This window comes from Rousettus aegyptiacus, unplaced genomic scaffold, assembly GCF_014176215.1.
Source record: "Rousettus aegyptiacus isolate mRouAeg1 unplaced genomic scaffold, mRouAeg1.p scaffold_m13_p_7, whole genome shotgun sequence".
NCBI classification, from domain to species: domain Eukaryota; kingdom Metazoa; phylum Chordata; class Mammalia; order Chiroptera; family Pteropodidae; genus Rousettus; species Rousettus aegyptiacus.
The window spans coordinates 48,336,308-48,351,475 of record NW_023416310.1 but is presented as its reverse complement, the minus strand read 5'-3'; the positions used below and the strand labels follow the sequence as shown (position 1 = coordinate 48,351,475).

Sequence of the window (15,168 nt, the reverse complement as noted above, 5' to 3'; positions counted from 1 at the left end):
AGGTTCTCACTTAGCCTGAGCCTTGGGGAAGTAGTAGGAGAGACTGGGGAATTGGGGCTGTGAAAAGTACCAAGTGAGGTGGATGGACAAGGGGGCAGGAGGTCAGGCAACAGAGCACAGTAAGAACAGTCCCAAGTTGGAACACCTGAGTGTGTGTGCTTGCCTCTGGGCAGGCATTGCCACGAATGGCCACCTTCACTCTGTTCCACCAGTCTTTCCTTGCCTGCCTCTTCTTTCTTCTGGTATTGTGCCTGAGGCCTTCCGTGCTCGCCTTGCAGCCTTACGTCAGCCATTATCAGAGTGGGGCTCAACTGTGCTGTCCCCCGGACTCTTAAACTCTTAAGTTGTTGCCATGACCACTTCCTCACACCAGACCCTACCTTGGGCGTGTGCCTAAGCTGTCTCTGACCTGCATGTGCCTGTCTAATCTGTCTGTACTGTGCTGTGTGTATGATTCTGTGATTTCTTTGTCCGCCTGTCTCAGGCCCTTTTGACCTTGCATGAAGAGCTATTGAATGAAGGCAGTGGGACGGGAGAGGAAAACATCTCCCTTTTGAATCCTGGTTGATGATGGGTCCTCACTTTGAAGTTTTGCTATGGAAGAGGGGTCCTAGCTTGGGTGGGAATGGGAATGTAAGAAGGAAAATGATGCTCTGAAGGATGCTGGACCTATCCCAAGGTCACAGAAACTGGGCTTTTTCCTTTGAGTATTGTCTCCTGGTTTGGGCTTCCCTCTCACATCAGGCTCCTGCATAGAGAAGAGCATGGACCTTCAGTCTGATGTCTGTGGAGGAGTTCTGGATGCAGCCTGACCTGATGCTGGTGGCACCTGAGCCATGTGCAAATCCTGGGCTTTTGGCAGCTGCCTGAGGAAATGTGGCAAAGCCCGGCCTGGGCTGCTGGTGCTGGGATGTAGCACCTTTTTGCTCATGGTGCAAAGTGTCAAGTAAAGTCGCCCCAGGCCTCCCTCTCCAGTGGTTCTCATGCAGCAGATTGCTTAGCTCAGGGCCTCTGCTCTCACCCCATGGGGAGCAGGGAGCTAACTTCAGAACAAAAGTCTATTTAGAGGAGGAGGGCAGAAGAGAACTCAGATGTCTCTGCAAGGTCAGTCTTTTCTGGAAGCCCTTTAGAGACAAGCTTAACCTGCTCACAGGCAGGGGAGGGTTCGGAGAGGAGCCCAACACTGTCATTAGAGCTGCTGTTGAATGGTCCCCATGGTTTCTGAATCTCGCTGTTACCCCTCAGCGCTAATGCATGCTGTGGCAGGAGGGCTCTTGTGGGTTTGTGTGCTCATAAGAGACAGAAGTGGAGTTGATGGGATTGCCAGGTGAGGGGAGTGTGAGTATGAGTGGGCCTGATGGAGCATTGAGACCCTGTGTCCCTGCCCAATGATGCCCTGGCCCCAGAGGGTACCATTTCTGAGATGGCCCCTTGCCCAGTTTCTTGGAGCTAACTGGCGAGCGGAGAAGGAGGAGCCAGAACCAGCCCTTTGGCGGAAGAAGCAGGGCGGGCTCTGCGCAGGACTTTGTCCAGTCATGGGGAGGAGGAGGAGCCAGTGGAGCCAGCTGGTTGCTAGGTGACTGAGCAGTGGCTCCACCCCCATGGAGCAGAGGAGGGTGGGAGCATGACGTCAGGTGGAGCTGGTGCTGCGGCCACTGAGGCTGCCATCAGCCTAAGCTGAGGAACTGGGCCGGCGCCCCTCCGGTGCCCGCCAGAGCCCCGCTGTCCCTCTGCGCACCTGCAGGGCTTCTGCATCGGAGCCTCGGCCGTTTGCGGGCTGGGAAGCCGCTGACCGGGAAGCTGAGGCTGCATTGTTGGGATTTGATGCACTAATCTCCTGTCTCCGCCGCCTTTCCCTCTGTTCGGTCTCTTTCCCTCCCTCCCTCTGTCTGTCCTTCCTCTGTGTGTCCATCCTCCGCTCTCCCCGTCTTTCCTCTCCTGGCTTTCTTTGGTTTTCTGCAATGATGAGACAGGCACCGACAGCCCGAAAGGTACTCTTGCTTGCTCTGGTCCTGCTGCTGGGTTGCCAGGGCGATGGTGGCAGCAGGCTGCTGGGGTGGGGGTGGGGGTGATTGATTTCATCTGTCTACCTGGATGGGGGAGGAAGATGGGGGTGAAGGTGGGGGGAGGGAGAGGCGTGTGTCACTGCTATGCCCCACACCCTGAGCATTTGTTCCCTGTGTTGCCTGCATTTAGCTCTGAGTCTGTGTTCAGGGCCTTGTACCCAGTGGCCTTACAGGCTTGGGGTTGAAGCAGCTTCTGCTGCAAAGCAGCTCTGGGAGAGTTTCCTGTGAGAAAATCTGGGGAGGCAGGTCCAGATGTCTCCGTGCCTCTAGCAGGCCTGCCTCCCCCAACCTTTGCTAGAATGACTCTTGATTGTACTCCTAGCATCCCTCCCCCATCAGAGTTTGTATCAGGGGGCTTTCCCAGGGTGGGATGAGGACCCTAGAATAGTTTTTGACCTACAGCTATGGAGGCTCAGGGAAGGAGATGTGGGGATTGGCCTCCTTGGGCTCAGTGTCAGCTGGAAAAAGGGCCCAAGCCAAACCTTGTCTTTGCTGGAGCCATGAGATATTGGGTAGCAAGAAGAGTATTTGGGAGTTGGAGTTAAACGTCTCTTTACCACTGTGCAGTAACCTGAGGGGTTTCTGGATTTGGTTTAGGGCAGTAGTTTGTGTGTGCTGCTGCTTGCCCTTTCTTGTAGTGGGGTGGGGTTACTTTGCTGAGCTCTGGGCTTCTGGCTAATGCAATATTCATGGTCCTGACACCTGAGCCCTCTGCCCTAGGGAAGGGGACTGCTGCAGGATCTGGTCCTGGGCAAGGGGTGGGGTGAGGGTAGGGAAGCAGTGTTCTGCTTTGGGGGCCTGATCTCCCTCTATTGGATTCATTTTACTCACTTCTGGCCTCATGTCATTAGTCTTGTCACATGGCATGTGTAGGGAGCCCTCTGTGGAGTCTAGCACTTGAAGGAAGGGGCTGACCTGGAAAAGTCCTTAGAAGTGATGGGTGGGCGGGGCCTCTGGCTCTGGGCTGGAGTGCCAGAAGTTGTTTGCAAAAGGCCTGGTCTCTAGAGACCTTCTCCACCAGCTGCTTACTGCTTTTGGTCTCTTGCGGCTCATCCTGGGAGATGGGTTCTGGGATTTCCAGGGTGTCTGAAGGGGTGAGGTCTGCAAAGCTTGGGCAAGTGTGGGAGAAGGAACCAATGGGGAACTGGAGTTCTGAGTTCCTGGAGTAGAAACAGGGTAATTCACTGGAGGGAGAAAGGGGTGTGGTGGGAGTGGGAGGGTGGCTAACCATAGTCCCATTCCCCTTACTTCTTATGCTCTCATTGCTGTCCCTTTTGCTGTCTATCTTTGTGCCATTTTCCATTCTTTCCTGACTACCTCTCCTCTGGCTCCTGTTGCCTGTCCAGACCACAACTCGGCGGCCCAAGGTGAGAAAAAACAGGCCTCTGCACAAGCTACTGCTGAATGTACACAGTCATTTCAGGCATGTGCATGTGTGTGGGCATGTGTGTGGTCAAGTAAAACTTGGTCACAGTGCATCCTGGGTTCTCTTTTCATGAGACTGAGGGATCTGAGGGTAGTTACAGACCACTCCTGAGAAAGCGACTTTTGGCTCTTGGGAGGATGTCTGACCCAAGGCAGGCTTTCTTGAAGAAAGGCGTTTTGACTAGTTTTGACGGGATGGGGATTAAAAGAGAGGTGAAGAAGAACTTGGCTTTGTAAATGTCTGAAAAAAGGCCTTGGGTGGGAGTGTCTGTGGATACACGTGGTCTTTGAGTATCAGCCCACCAGTAGAGTGTCAAAGCTCAGCATTGCACGGGAGAGCATTGGAAAGGCCGGTCCCCTCCAAGGCTAGAGACTGCAGGGCATCTCCTCTGCCCCAGCCAGACTTGGGCCTAGGTAGTGGTGCCTAATTAGAGCCTCTTATCTCTTGGGGGAGGGAGAGGACAGAAAAGTTTGCTGTGCTGACCTTGTTTCAAGGGGGAGTCTAGGAATACAACTTTCACCTGGGACCCTTTTACCTGCAGGGTGTCCTGAAATAGACTAAGGGAGGGAGAATCAAGTTGACTCCCAAAGAGCAGGGAGGGCCTAGCAGAGGTGTAGAGCCTGGTCTCCCTACTTTTAGTCAGTCCAGCCCTTTTAGTCAGTCCAGCCTTCTCTGGGAACATGAAAGTTAGAGAACAAACTCTAATCTGTTCTTTTGCTCTGGAAAAGACATTGAGTCACTTTTTATCTCTGGGGGGAGGAGGTCCAGAGCAACGATAGAATTGGGAGTATTAAGAAACTGCTAAAATGATTACCAGTGGGTCACCAGGGGGAGTTCTGGGGAGTAAGGGTTCTGCTCCAAGGGGGTAGTACAAGAGCTATGAGGAATGTGGGGTCATTGCCAAGGGAAGAGCCTTATAATCTTATGTCTTCCTCTGTCCTTTCTTCTCCCTCCCCTCTGCCTCCCTCCCTCCTCCCCTGTCTTTTGTCACTATCTTTGACTGTGTCATTTTCCCTCTCCCCTTCAATCTATTTCTGTGTTCTCATTGTGCTTTGATACTCTCTTCCTGCCTTTTTCTTTCCCTGTCTCTTTCCCTCACCATATTCTCACATTTTGTCTCTTGCTCTTTCACCACCCCATCTCCTACATTTTTCTGATCTGCCCCTATCGTCTCTGAATAGCCCACCCGCCCAGCCAGTAGTACTGGGGTGGCCGGAGCCAGTAGTTCCCTAGGCCCCTCTGGCTCAGCATCAGCCGGTGAGCTGAGTAGCAGTGAGCCCAGCACCCCAGCTCAGACTCCGCTGGCAGCACCCATCATCCCCACGCCAGCCCTCACCTCTCCTGGAGCAGCGCCCCCACTTCCTTCCCCCTCCAAGGTAAGGACTGGGGTTGGAGTGAAGATGAACCAAGACACAAAGGGGCCCGTGACATTTCCAAGGTCTTGGACATTCCCCAGGGTTGGGGGAGACCTAGAACTTGGGTCAGAAGGATGGGGATATGGTGTTATCCTGCCACTGACTAAGCCGCCCCTTCCTCTCTGCCCTTTCACACTTTCCCCATATATATTAGGTTTTTCTCAGATGTTTATATGCCTTTTGACCCTGGGGCTGGAATGATGTGTGCACACATTTCTGTCCTTTATGCTCCAGCATGGCCTTGGTGGGGAGGAGGAGGAGGCTATGCACAGAATGAGGGGTCTCTCCTTTGCAGGAGGAGGAGGGGCTGAGGGCCCAGGTGCGAGACCTAGAGGAGAAACTGGAGACCCTGCGGCTGAAACGGGCAGAAGACAAGGCAAAGCTAAAAGAGTTGGAAAAACACAAGATCCAGCTGGAGCAGGTGCAGGAATGGAAGAGCAAGATGCAGGAGCAGCAGGCTGACCTGCAGCGACGCCTCAAGGAGGCGCGGAAGGTGGGACTCGGGCATGAAGAGGGTGGCTGGGGAGGCATCAGGCCTGAGGAAGTGTATTGGAAACTCCACTGGAGCTGGAGCCTGGAACATTCTGTGAGATAGGGCATGTGAAGCAAGGCATCTCTGTACTTATGTTCCATCAACGTCCACTCCTCCTCAGGAAGCCAAGGAGGCACTAGAGGCGAAGGAACGCTACATGGAGGAGATGGCTGATACTGCTGATGCCATTGAGATGGCCACTCTGGACAAGGAGATGGCTGAAGAGCGGGCTGAGTCCCTGCAGCAGGAGGTTGAGGCGCTGAAGGAGCGTGTGGATGAACTCACCACTGACTTGGAGATCCTTAAGGCTGAAATTGAAGAGAAAGGTAAGGGCCTGGGAGCTGCTAGGGAACGAATGGTGGGTTTGGAACCATGTCTGAAAATGCTGATGGCTTTCCTCAGGCTCAGATGGAGCTGCGTCTAGTTATCAGCTCAAGCAGCTCGAGGAGCAGAATGCCCGCCTAAAGGATGCCCTGGTGAGGTAGGCTCCCCTCACTGCTTGGCTCTGGGGCCCACTCTCCTGGCTCCAGATGTGCCAGAGTGCCCATTGCCCAGTGACTCTCACACACACCATACCTTCTCTCTTTCCACTTCCCCACAGGATGCGGGATCTTTCTTCTTCAGAGAAGCAGGAGCATGTGAAACTCCAGAAGCTCATGGAAAAGAAGAACCAAGAGCTGGAAGTTGTGAGGCAGCAGCGGGAGCGTCTGCAGGAGGAGCTGAGCCAGGCGGAGAGCACCATCGATGAACTGAAGGAGCAGGTCTGGAGAGCCCAGCCCCTCACCCAGAGTCTCCCTCCAGCCCCACTCTCTGATTCTCCCGTAAGTGCCTCCCCTCTCTAGGCACCTTTCAGCAGTCCTTCTCCCTCTTCCCTCTTTGCAACACAGGTGGATGCTGCTCTGGGTGCTGAGGAGATGGTGGAGATGCTGACAGATAGGAACCTGAATCTAGAAGAGAAAGTGCGGGAATTGAGAGAGACCGTGGGGGACTTGGTAAGAGGAGAGCCGACCCCTAACTTCTGACCCTGATGGAGGGTATTTAAAAGGGACTTGCTGAGAGATGCACTGACACATGACCCTTGACCTTTGAGCAGGGTGTGTGGTAAGTGGACCCGCCCTGGCCTGCTACCCTAACCTTGCCGCTCTTTTGCCCCAATTTCCAGGAAGCGATGAATGAAATGAACGATGAGCTGCAAGAGAATGCACGGGAGACAGAATTGGAGTTGCGGGAGCAGCTGGACATGGCTGGCGCCCGGGTTCGGGAGGCCCAGAAGCGTGTGGAGGCAGCTCAGGAGACAGTTGCAGACTACCAGCAAACTATCAAGAAGTACCGCCAGTTGACCGCCCACTTACAGGTACCCGTGCATCCCCTGCTCTCTGCCCGTGATCACGCCAGGGCTCCCTCATGACCCAGCTGTGCCTCACTCTCCATCTCTGCTCCCAGGATGTGAATCGGGAACTGACAAACCAGCAGGAAGCATCTGTGGAGCGTCAGCAGCAGCCACCCCCAGAGACTTTTGACTTCAAAATCAAGTTTGCCGAGACTAAGGCCCATGCCAAGGTCAGGAAAGCAAGTTGGCCAGTGAGGGGAGAGTGTGGGGGAGCCTAGCCTGAGTGTGGCTGTGGACTGACCTGGTGTGAGGTTCCTGGGGGACCGGGTGCTTTGTGTCACGGTTTGGAAGACTCCTGGCCTGGGCTTGTCCTAGAAGCAGGGGACCTTGTGAGCAAGGCACAGCGGGTTTGGAACTCGATCCTGTCTGAGAGCCTGCCTCCCTGTCTGCCTCACAGGCTATTGAGATGGAATTGAGGCAGATGGAGGTGGCCCAGGCCAATCGGCACATGTCCTTGATGACAGCCTTCATGCCTGACAGCTTCCTTCGGCCAGGTGGGGACCATGACTGTGTCCTGGTGCTGCTGCTCATGCCTCGTCTCATTTGCAAGGTACGGTCAGTCAGTCACATGTTCAGTGGGAACCCATTGAACTTGTTGTGAACCAGGCATTGAAGAAGTACAGTGAAGCCAGCAGTCAGTGTCCCTGCTCCCAAGTTTATGATATAGTGGGTGAACGTAGTCAGCAAAGTTGCAGGTGGTCACATGTCACAGATGGCCTGTTACAGTGGGCATAGCTTCTTTGAGAGAGCACAGTTGGGGAGCTGATTTAGGTGGAGGGGTGTCACTGAAGGAATAGTATTTGAGCTGAGTTACTGGGGGGATAATTATCAAGATAGCATTTTAGTGGAAGGGTAGCAGGAGCAGCAGCTTCAAGCTTGCAGGAAAGAGCTTGGTCCCACTGTTTCCAGTGCCCTTTCATCCCCACATCCCAAATCCTCACAGCTGCCAGTAACCACATCATTACCCTTTCCTTATGCAAGACTCCCTGCCCATCTAAGAGCTATTTCTGCTTTCTCCACCCACCCCCTCATAGTTGCTCAGCAGTGTGTCCTGTATTCCTGAGTCTGTGTCTTCCATCCTCTGCTCTGAGCCCCAGGTCCCTGGCACTTCTTCCCACAGGCAGAGCTGATCCGGAAACAGGCCCAGGAGAAGTTTGACCTAAGTGAGAACTGTTCAGAGCGGCCTGGTCTTCGTGGAGCTGCGGGGGAGCAGCTTAGCTTTGCCGCTGGGCTGGTGTATTCACTGAGTCTGCTGCAGGCCACACTCCACCGCTATGAGCAGTAAGTGACCTCTGACCTCTATTCCAGGCCTCAGGTCTCAGATTGGCTGGAACTGAGATTGCCTGGCAGACCCTGGCTTCACAGGGCCCTTCTCTGGTCTCTAGCGCTCTCTCTCAGTGCAATGTGGACGTGTACAAGAAGGTGGGCAGCCTCTACCCCGAGATGAGTGCCCATGAGCGCTCCTTGGACTTCCTCATTGAACTGCTGCACAAGGACCAGCTGGACGAGACTGTCAATGTCGAGCCTCTCACCAAGGCCATCAAATACTACCAGGTCTGGGATGAGGATTCTGGCCTGGTGCAGGAAGGAGGGAGGGTTTCTCCTTCTAGGGCTGTGGTCAGCATAGCCTAGGTTGTGTGCCTGAGGCTCAGCATGCTCTAGATGAACTCACTTCAGGATGCAGCCCATGGAGCTTTTGGATTCTCCTACCTCTGGAGTCCTATGATGACTGGGGCTCAAACTGCAGTTGGGAAAGAATCCTCCATCTCTCCAAGGCTTAAAGATTTGTTTCTTTGTCATCCCTCAGCATCTGTATAGTATCCACCTTGCCGAACAGCCCGAGGACAGTACCATGCAGCTGGCTGACCACATCAAGGTGAAGTGTCTGGGCCGGTGGTTGAGCCCCCTGTAGAGATCAGAAACGGAGGCCATCAAGTCAAGGGATCTGGCCCTCAAGGGTAGCACATAGAACTGGAACAGAGTCACTAAGGCCAAATTAGGGAAGCCTGGGAACCCACTATATGGGGTTCGCTAGAGGGCTGGGACTTCTTAGAGATGATGATAGGGCAGAAGGGCTCCTCTTGGGGGCTGACAAGCACATGCTTCTGTCCTCACAGTTCACCCAGAGTGCCCTGGACTGCATGAGTGTGGAGGTGGGACGGCTGCGTGCCTTCTTGCAGGTGAGAGCACAACTGGCTCCTCTTTCTTAGCTTCCCCTCCTCACCTCCAGCCCTAATGCTGACTCGGCTCCCCCTCTATTTCCTCCTATTACCTAAAAGGGTGGGCAGGAGGCTTCAGATATTGCCCTCCTGCTTCGGGACCTGGAAACGTCATGCAGTGACATCCGCCAGTTCTGCAAGAAGATCCGAAGGAGAATGCCAGGGACAGATGCTCCTGGGATACCCGCTGCACTAGCCTTTGGACCACAGGTTTAGGGCTGTGAGAGGGGAAGGGAAGGAAGTTGAGTAGAACAAGGAAGGGCTTAATATGTCAAGCCGTGGATCTGGTCATGGGGCAAGAATGATTTTGAGGTAGCTGGGAACTGTGGTGCTGGACCTAGGTTGGGCTTCTGACCCTGGCCTATTACACAGGTATCCGACACACTCCTAGACTGCAGAAAACACTTGACGTGGGTGGTGGCTGTGCTGCAGGAGGTGGCGGCTGCTGCTGCCCAGCTCATTGCTCCACTGGCGGAGAATGAGGGACTGCCTGTGGCTGCCCTGGAGGAGCTGGCTTTCAAAGCAAGCGAGCAGGTGGGCCTGGATGGCAGGGAAGAAGGTGTGGGGGGATAAAGTGGCCAGTACGAGGTTTTCACTACTGCCCTTGGCTCTTGCAGATCTATGGGACCCCATCCAGCAGCCCCTATGAGTGTCTGCGCCAGTCATGCAGCATTCTCATCAGCACCATGAACAAGTTGGCCACAGCCATGCAGGAGGGAGAGTATGATGCAGAGCGGCCCCCCAGCAAGGTGGCGATGCGCTCCTTGGGCCCAGGGGGCTGGGACCTAGAGACACTGCTAGTTATGGGAGGGCTGGGTGGTGGGGGAAGGAACCTGGAGAGCACCATCCTGCTTAGAAGACAAGAAACTGGATCTCTCTAAAAGGAGCACATTGGTGACCTTCTCTCCTGACCTCTGCCCTCTACCCTCACCCCGGCCCTTAGCCTCCTCCTGTTGAACTGCGGGCTGCAGCCCTTCGTGCAGAGATCACAGATGCTGAAGGTCTGGGCTTGAAGCTTGAAGATCGAGAGACAGTTATCAAGGAATTGAAGAAGTCACTCAAGATCAAGGTGAGGGTAGGGTAGGCTCAGGGTCTGGGGGCCAGAAAATGTTGCAAGGCACAGAGAAGCAGTGAGTCTTGGTTGAGACTGGGACAGACTAGGGTTGAGACAAGAAGTGGCTGTGGTCAGTGGGAGCTTAGTGGGCCTTCAGAGAGGCTTCTATCTTACAGTCTATCCTGGGTCCCTGGGGGCCATGGGAGGATGTAAGGGAATTAGAAGCTCTCTCTCTGCTCTTGTCCAGGGGGAGGAGCTGAGTGAGGCCAATGTGCGGCTAAGCCTCCTGGAGAAGAAGCTGGACAGTGCTGCCAAGGATGCAGATGAGCGCATCGAGAAAGTCCAGACTCGGCTGGAGGAAACCCAGGCATTGCTGCGGAAGAAAGAAAAGTTAGGAGCTTCTCCGGCCCCCGCTTACTCCAGCCCTCTCTCCTGCTGGCAGTTCTGCCCCCTAACATGCCTTACTGTCTCATCCTGAGGCTCCCCAGGGGAACAGGCACCATTTTCCTCGCTCACTGCCGACCCCATTACATCACCCCAGTCTGAGCCTGTGCCACCTCTGGACCTCACCAGCAGGGCTACTACAAGGATCTGCCAGGACTGAGAAGTAGGCTGGGGCCATGGGGAAGGGACATTGCCCAAGCTCAGATTCTCTTTCACAGAGAGTTCGAAGAGACAATGGATGCGCTCCAGGCCGACATTGACCAGCTAGAGGCAGAGAAGGCAGAGCTAAAGCAGCGGCTGAACAGCCAGTCGAAGCGCACGATCGAGGGCCTCCGGGGGCCCCCTCCCTCCGGTATTGCTACTCTGGTCTCTGGCATTGCTGGTGGTGAGTGCAGGGGGACAGGCAGCACTGGCCCACAGGAGATTGAGCGGCCTCCCTCTTGTCCTTGGCCTCAATTTGATTTCTGCCTCATTGTTACCCCTGGATGTTCAGCCAGAAATGAGCTTGCCCATTTTCATTCTGTGGCAGCTTTCACCAAGATTTGACTTTTTCCAAAGATATTTGCAGAGTCCCTCTAACCAAGGTGGGGTGTTACCAAGTCGTCAGTGCCGATTGGAATTACAGTGACGGCTGGACTCTAGTAGATGTCCCTTCTGGGTCTGCCGTGTGGCCTTTTTGACCCAGCTCCGATTCCTTGCTGTGGCTGGGCTGACTTTGCTGCAGTATCCAGCCATGCCTGATGCCTCCTTTTGATTGCTTCTTTGCGTGAGCACCAGGTTTTCCCTGCTGAGTTCACGTGGCTTCTCCCTTTGGTGTGGCTGTCTCTTCCATTGCCGAATTCTCTTAGTTCTACTTGGGGCTTGTGTTCTGACCTTTGCCTGTCTCTTAGCGTGGTCAGGGCTCCTTCCCTTAATGAGTTTTTCTGGCTTCCAGGCTCAGTCTCCCCAGTTGCCTGACCAAGGAGGTGCCCACTGCCATCTTAGTTTTCATCTGACCTAAAGTTTGTTTGTTGTTCTTTAGTTTCTCACTTACTCTCTCATTTCCAGAAGACAGTCTCCTTGCCCTGGAGTGAGGCCTCAGGGTCTCCTGACTGCCCCTCCTGTACCTGTTTTGTCAGCTGGCCTCACCTAGGGTCTTATCCTCATCAGTGCCCCGTCACTGGGGCCTCTCGAGCTTGGGAGGTGACTAAGTACCTTCTTGACCGTAGACTCCTATGGCTCCTTTTCCTTGTGGGAGGGGTCTCCAGAATTACCACTTTGTATTGTTTTAGCACAGACTCTTTAAATACTGGTTCTGAATATATGAACCTTCCCACCAAAAAAGGATGCCTTTTGCCTCAGAGCAGTGGAGAACCTGAGGAACACGAATGCGTCTCCATCCTTACCTTAAGCTTTGCTGCTTAGAAGCAGTAAGGGCACAGACACATCGTGGTCTCAGGAGCATCCCCTCTGCCTGTCTTAGAGCTGGAGTATGAGTCAGGGAGGCAGGAATGGCCTCATGCCCCAAGTGCTTTCTCCAGCGCACATTCCCACGTCTTCCTCACACATCATACTGTGTCTCAAGGCCTCACTTCCACTTCCCATCCTTACTTCACACGTTTGTTCTTCCCAAAGGTGGGGGGGCAGAGGCAGGGTCTTGTTAGAGAAGGTATGGCAATCAGGAAAAGGGTTTTCCTGTAGGTCGTGTCCAGGATTCCTCTGTGGTATCCCCCTGACCCCCCAATCACCTAATTCCTCTCTCCTCTTTTCTTGCTCCCCACGGCTCTCCTGAGCACAGAAGAACAGCAGCGAGGTAGAGACCCACCTTGGCTGGTGGTTGCCTGTGCTGGTGGGAATTGGGGCTGGGGGAGCAGGGTGAGACTTCCCTCTTGGGAGCCACCAGGACTTGGGGTGGGAGGATATAAGGAAAGGGGATGAGCAGGGATAGAGCTCATCTTCAGCCCCTCTACCCCTGGGACTGATGACATTTACTATGGTGACACAGGAGGCGCCCCCGGGCAGGCTCTGGGGTCTATGCCAGGCCCTGGGCTGGTGAGGGACTCGCCACTGCTACTTCAGCAGATCTCTGCCATGAGGCTGCACATCTCCCAGCTCCAGCATGAGAACAGCATCCTCAAGGTGAGGGGGTCGCAGGGAGGACTGGGATGGAAGTAAAGCATATTTGCCCCATCGATGATAGATGGCAGGGCCTTCTATCACCTCTTACCATTACCCCCCTTTTTTTCCCCTACAGGGAGCGCAAATGAAGGCCTCCTTAGCAGCCCTGCCCCCTCTGCATGTGGCAAAGCTCTCCCTCCCACCCCATGAGGGCCCTGGCAGTGAGCTAGCAGCTGGATCGCTGTATCGTAAGACCAACCAGCTGCTGGAGACTTTGAATCAGCTGAGCGCGCACACCCACGTAGTAGATATCACCCGCACCAGTCCTGGTATGGACTCGCTAACCCCTGAGATGAATAACACACCCCTTCCCCTTACCTCAGGGATATAGACCCTGCCCAGGCAGTTCCCATACTGCTCTTTTTCTCAGTGTTCAGTTTGCTTGATTCATCCACTCTTTCATGTGCCTGCTTGATGAGAGGGTCCAGTGTCTGCACTGCTGACCCTTAATCCAGGACAGCCACCTTCTGGGGCCTTGGTGGCCCTCACCAGCCTTCCTTCCCACAGCTGCCAAGAGCCCGTCGGCCCAGCTCCTGGAGCAAGTGGCTCAGCTCAAGTCCCTAAGCGACACCATCGAGAAGCTCAAGGTCAGCCCTGACCCTGTCCTTCCTCACCCTAAGAGCTTGCTTTGTAGCAGTCCCTGGTGAAGTCTTAGCATATTGACGTCCACAGGCCCTCCCAGCATTCCTCTGGCCAGCCCTGTGCTAGGTGGCATGTTGTAGGGGAGGTGGAAGGGAAGGCAGGTTTCCTGCCTTGGGAGCTTACCATTTTGGTGCAAACAGAAGGCACATTCTTATCAACAAAATGGGTTGATCTTAAGAGTGTGTGGTTCAGGTGCAGCTTCTATCAGAGGTGAGATCGCCATGGGGCAGGGCAGTTTGGGAGGGCTTCCCAAAGCCTGTAAATTCTGAATGGGGCCTTAAAGGACAAGTATAAGGAAGGATGTTGGAGTGGGATTGGGGTTGGGGTTGGAGGTGAGAGCTGAAGTTTGGTGATAGAGAGGACTGGGAACCTGTTCCTGCTATTAGTGTCCTCGTGAAACCGGGAGGTTTTGGACTAGCCTTTTGGGGTGTGTCTGTGGGGGGGTCCGTCTCCTAAATGAACCCTTGTTCCCCTCCCTCCTCTGCCAGGATGAGGTCCTCAAGGAGACTGTATCGCAGCGCCCTGGAGCCACGGTCCCCACTGACTTCGCCACCTTCCCTTCCTCAGCCTTCCTCAGGGTCAGAGGGAGTGTGGGGAGGGAGGTGGGCAGCATGGAGGCTCGAATGGGTCCTTCTCTTCTCCCTGAGAATTTGAAGTGGCCTCTGGGGTCTCAGGTCCAACAGTTGCACATCCTGAGTGTCTAACCAAGTGTCAACTCAAAAGTTCTTGCAGTGCTTCCAGAAATCCCACTATTTTAGCACTTAAATAACTTCTATGACTTTTGACACCAGGTGGGGCTCAAAACTCCCTTGTGAAACTATGTATCCAAATTCTGATTTGGAAAGTGTCACCATAGCCTAGAAGCCCCCAAACCTGTCTCCCAGGGGCTACCTTGATCTCCGGGCTCAGGGACAAGTAAGTCCCTGACCTGGGGTTCTCTTCTTGCCAACTCGCAGGCCAAGGAGGAGCAGCAGGATGACACTGTCTACATGGGCAAAGTGACCTTCTCATGTGCAGCTGGTCTCGGACAGCGACACCGGCTGGTGCTGACTCAGGAGCAGCTACACCAGCTTCACTGTCGCCTCATCTCCTAAGTGCTCCTTCCCCCGTTATCCTTTTCTGCTCTCAGCCCTCCTGGTGGCGCTCTGCCTGATGCACAGCCACCTCAGCTGGCCCCCAGGTAGAAGCGTGTGTGTAACGCTGATCCAGCCCCCGTTCAGCCTCACTACACTCGTCAGTGCCCTGCCCCTGCCGCTTGACCTGGGTTCCCCCATTTTCCTGACCTCTGCCATATTTGCTGTTGAGCTGCTCCCTCCTTCCTGAGGGGCCTCAGGGCATGTGGGGGGATAGGCTGAGACCCCACCACCAAAGGTTGAGTGAGGCCCACCTAATTGAGGACTTCACGCCTTGATTAAAGCAACTTCTGCTTCAGTGCTTTCTGTGTGGTGTGTGGAATGAGTCCTGGACCATTTCAGCTCAGCGAGAGTGGAGGAAAAGGGATGCCGAGGAGGTTTTGGCTGCGCCAAAGTTGAGGACCCCCTTTGTAGTAATGAGAAGAATGCTGCATCCCTCAGATTGACATGCAGTATGTTATTGTGAGCAGCAGGGGACAGGATTAGACCGAGGGCTTGGCACCTGCACTCGTTTGTGGGGTTAGTGAGGCTGCACAGCCTCCGTCACTCCTGCCTCTGCTTGCTGGATCTTCCACTGCTGTTCAGACCAGTGTTTGGAGATGGGCGAAAGATGTGATCACCAGCCCAGCCAACTTTCTGATACATTGGCCACAGTCTCCTGGGGCCCCTCCGAAGGAACATTTACTAAGT

The 15,168-nt window shown here is 54.5% G+C and overlaps 1 protein-coding gene across 13 annotated transcripts in view; it reads left to right on the top strand.

Moving 5' to 3' along the window:
- The window catches only part of DCTN1 (dynactin subunit 1), a 28,836-nt gene extending 14,057 nt beyond the window's left edge, over window positions 1–14,779 (top strand). For 3 of the 13 annotated variants that reach the window (XM_016130606.2, XM_016130607.2, XM_016130601.2), the window contains exons 6-32: window positions 1,974–1,991; window positions 3,413–3,433; window positions 4,674–4,868; window positions 5,203–5,400; window positions 5,561–5,765; window positions 5,842–5,920; window positions 6,041–6,200; window positions 6,327–6,431; window positions 6,602–6,793; window positions 6,883–6,999; window positions 7,227–7,379; window positions 7,950–8,110; window positions 8,215–8,383; window positions 8,637–8,705; window positions 8,947–9,009; window positions 9,109–9,258; window positions 9,421–9,582; window positions 9,666–9,797; window positions 9,992–10,117; window positions 10,350–10,492; window positions 10,765–10,931; window positions 12,324–12,338; window positions 12,531–12,664; window positions 12,780–12,972; window positions 13,211–13,290; window positions 13,834–13,923; window positions 14,302–14,779. In XM_016130606.2, the coding sequence (XP_015986092.1) occupies window positions 1,974–1,991; window positions 3,413–3,433; window positions 4,674–4,868; window positions 5,203–5,400; window positions 5,561–5,765; window positions 5,842–5,920; window positions 6,041–6,200; window positions 6,327–6,431; window positions 6,602–6,793; window positions 6,883–6,999; window positions 7,227–7,379; window positions 7,950–8,110; window positions 8,215–8,383; window positions 8,637–8,705; window positions 8,947–9,009; window positions 9,109–9,258; window positions 9,421–9,582; window positions 9,666–9,797; window positions 9,992–10,117; window positions 10,350–10,492; window positions 10,765–10,931; window positions 12,324–12,338; window positions 12,531–12,664; window positions 12,780–12,972; window positions 13,211–13,290; window positions 13,834–13,923; window positions 14,302–14,439 (3,435 nt within the window). In that variant the 3' untranslated portion in view covers window positions 14,440–14,779. Of the gene's footprint in view, window positions 1–813; window positions 1,992–3,412; window positions 3,434–4,673; window positions 4,869–5,202; window positions 5,401–5,560; window positions 5,766–5,841; window positions 5,921–6,040; window positions 6,201–6,326; window positions 6,432–6,601; window positions 6,794–6,882; window positions 7,000–7,226; window positions 7,380–7,949; window positions 8,111–8,214; window positions 8,384–8,636; window positions 8,706–8,946; window positions 9,010–9,108; window positions 9,259–9,420; window positions 9,583–9,665; window positions 9,798–9,991; window positions 10,118–10,349; window positions 10,493–10,764; window positions 10,932–12,323; window positions 12,339–12,530; window positions 12,665–12,779; window positions 12,973–13,210; window positions 13,291–13,833; window positions 13,924–14,301 lie in introns of those variants that run through there. The other 10 variants (XM_036224149.1, XM_016130604.2, XM_016130602.2 and 7 more) reach the window with 6 other exon arrangements.
- The last annotated feature ends 389 nt before the right edge of the window (window positions 14,780–15,168 follow it).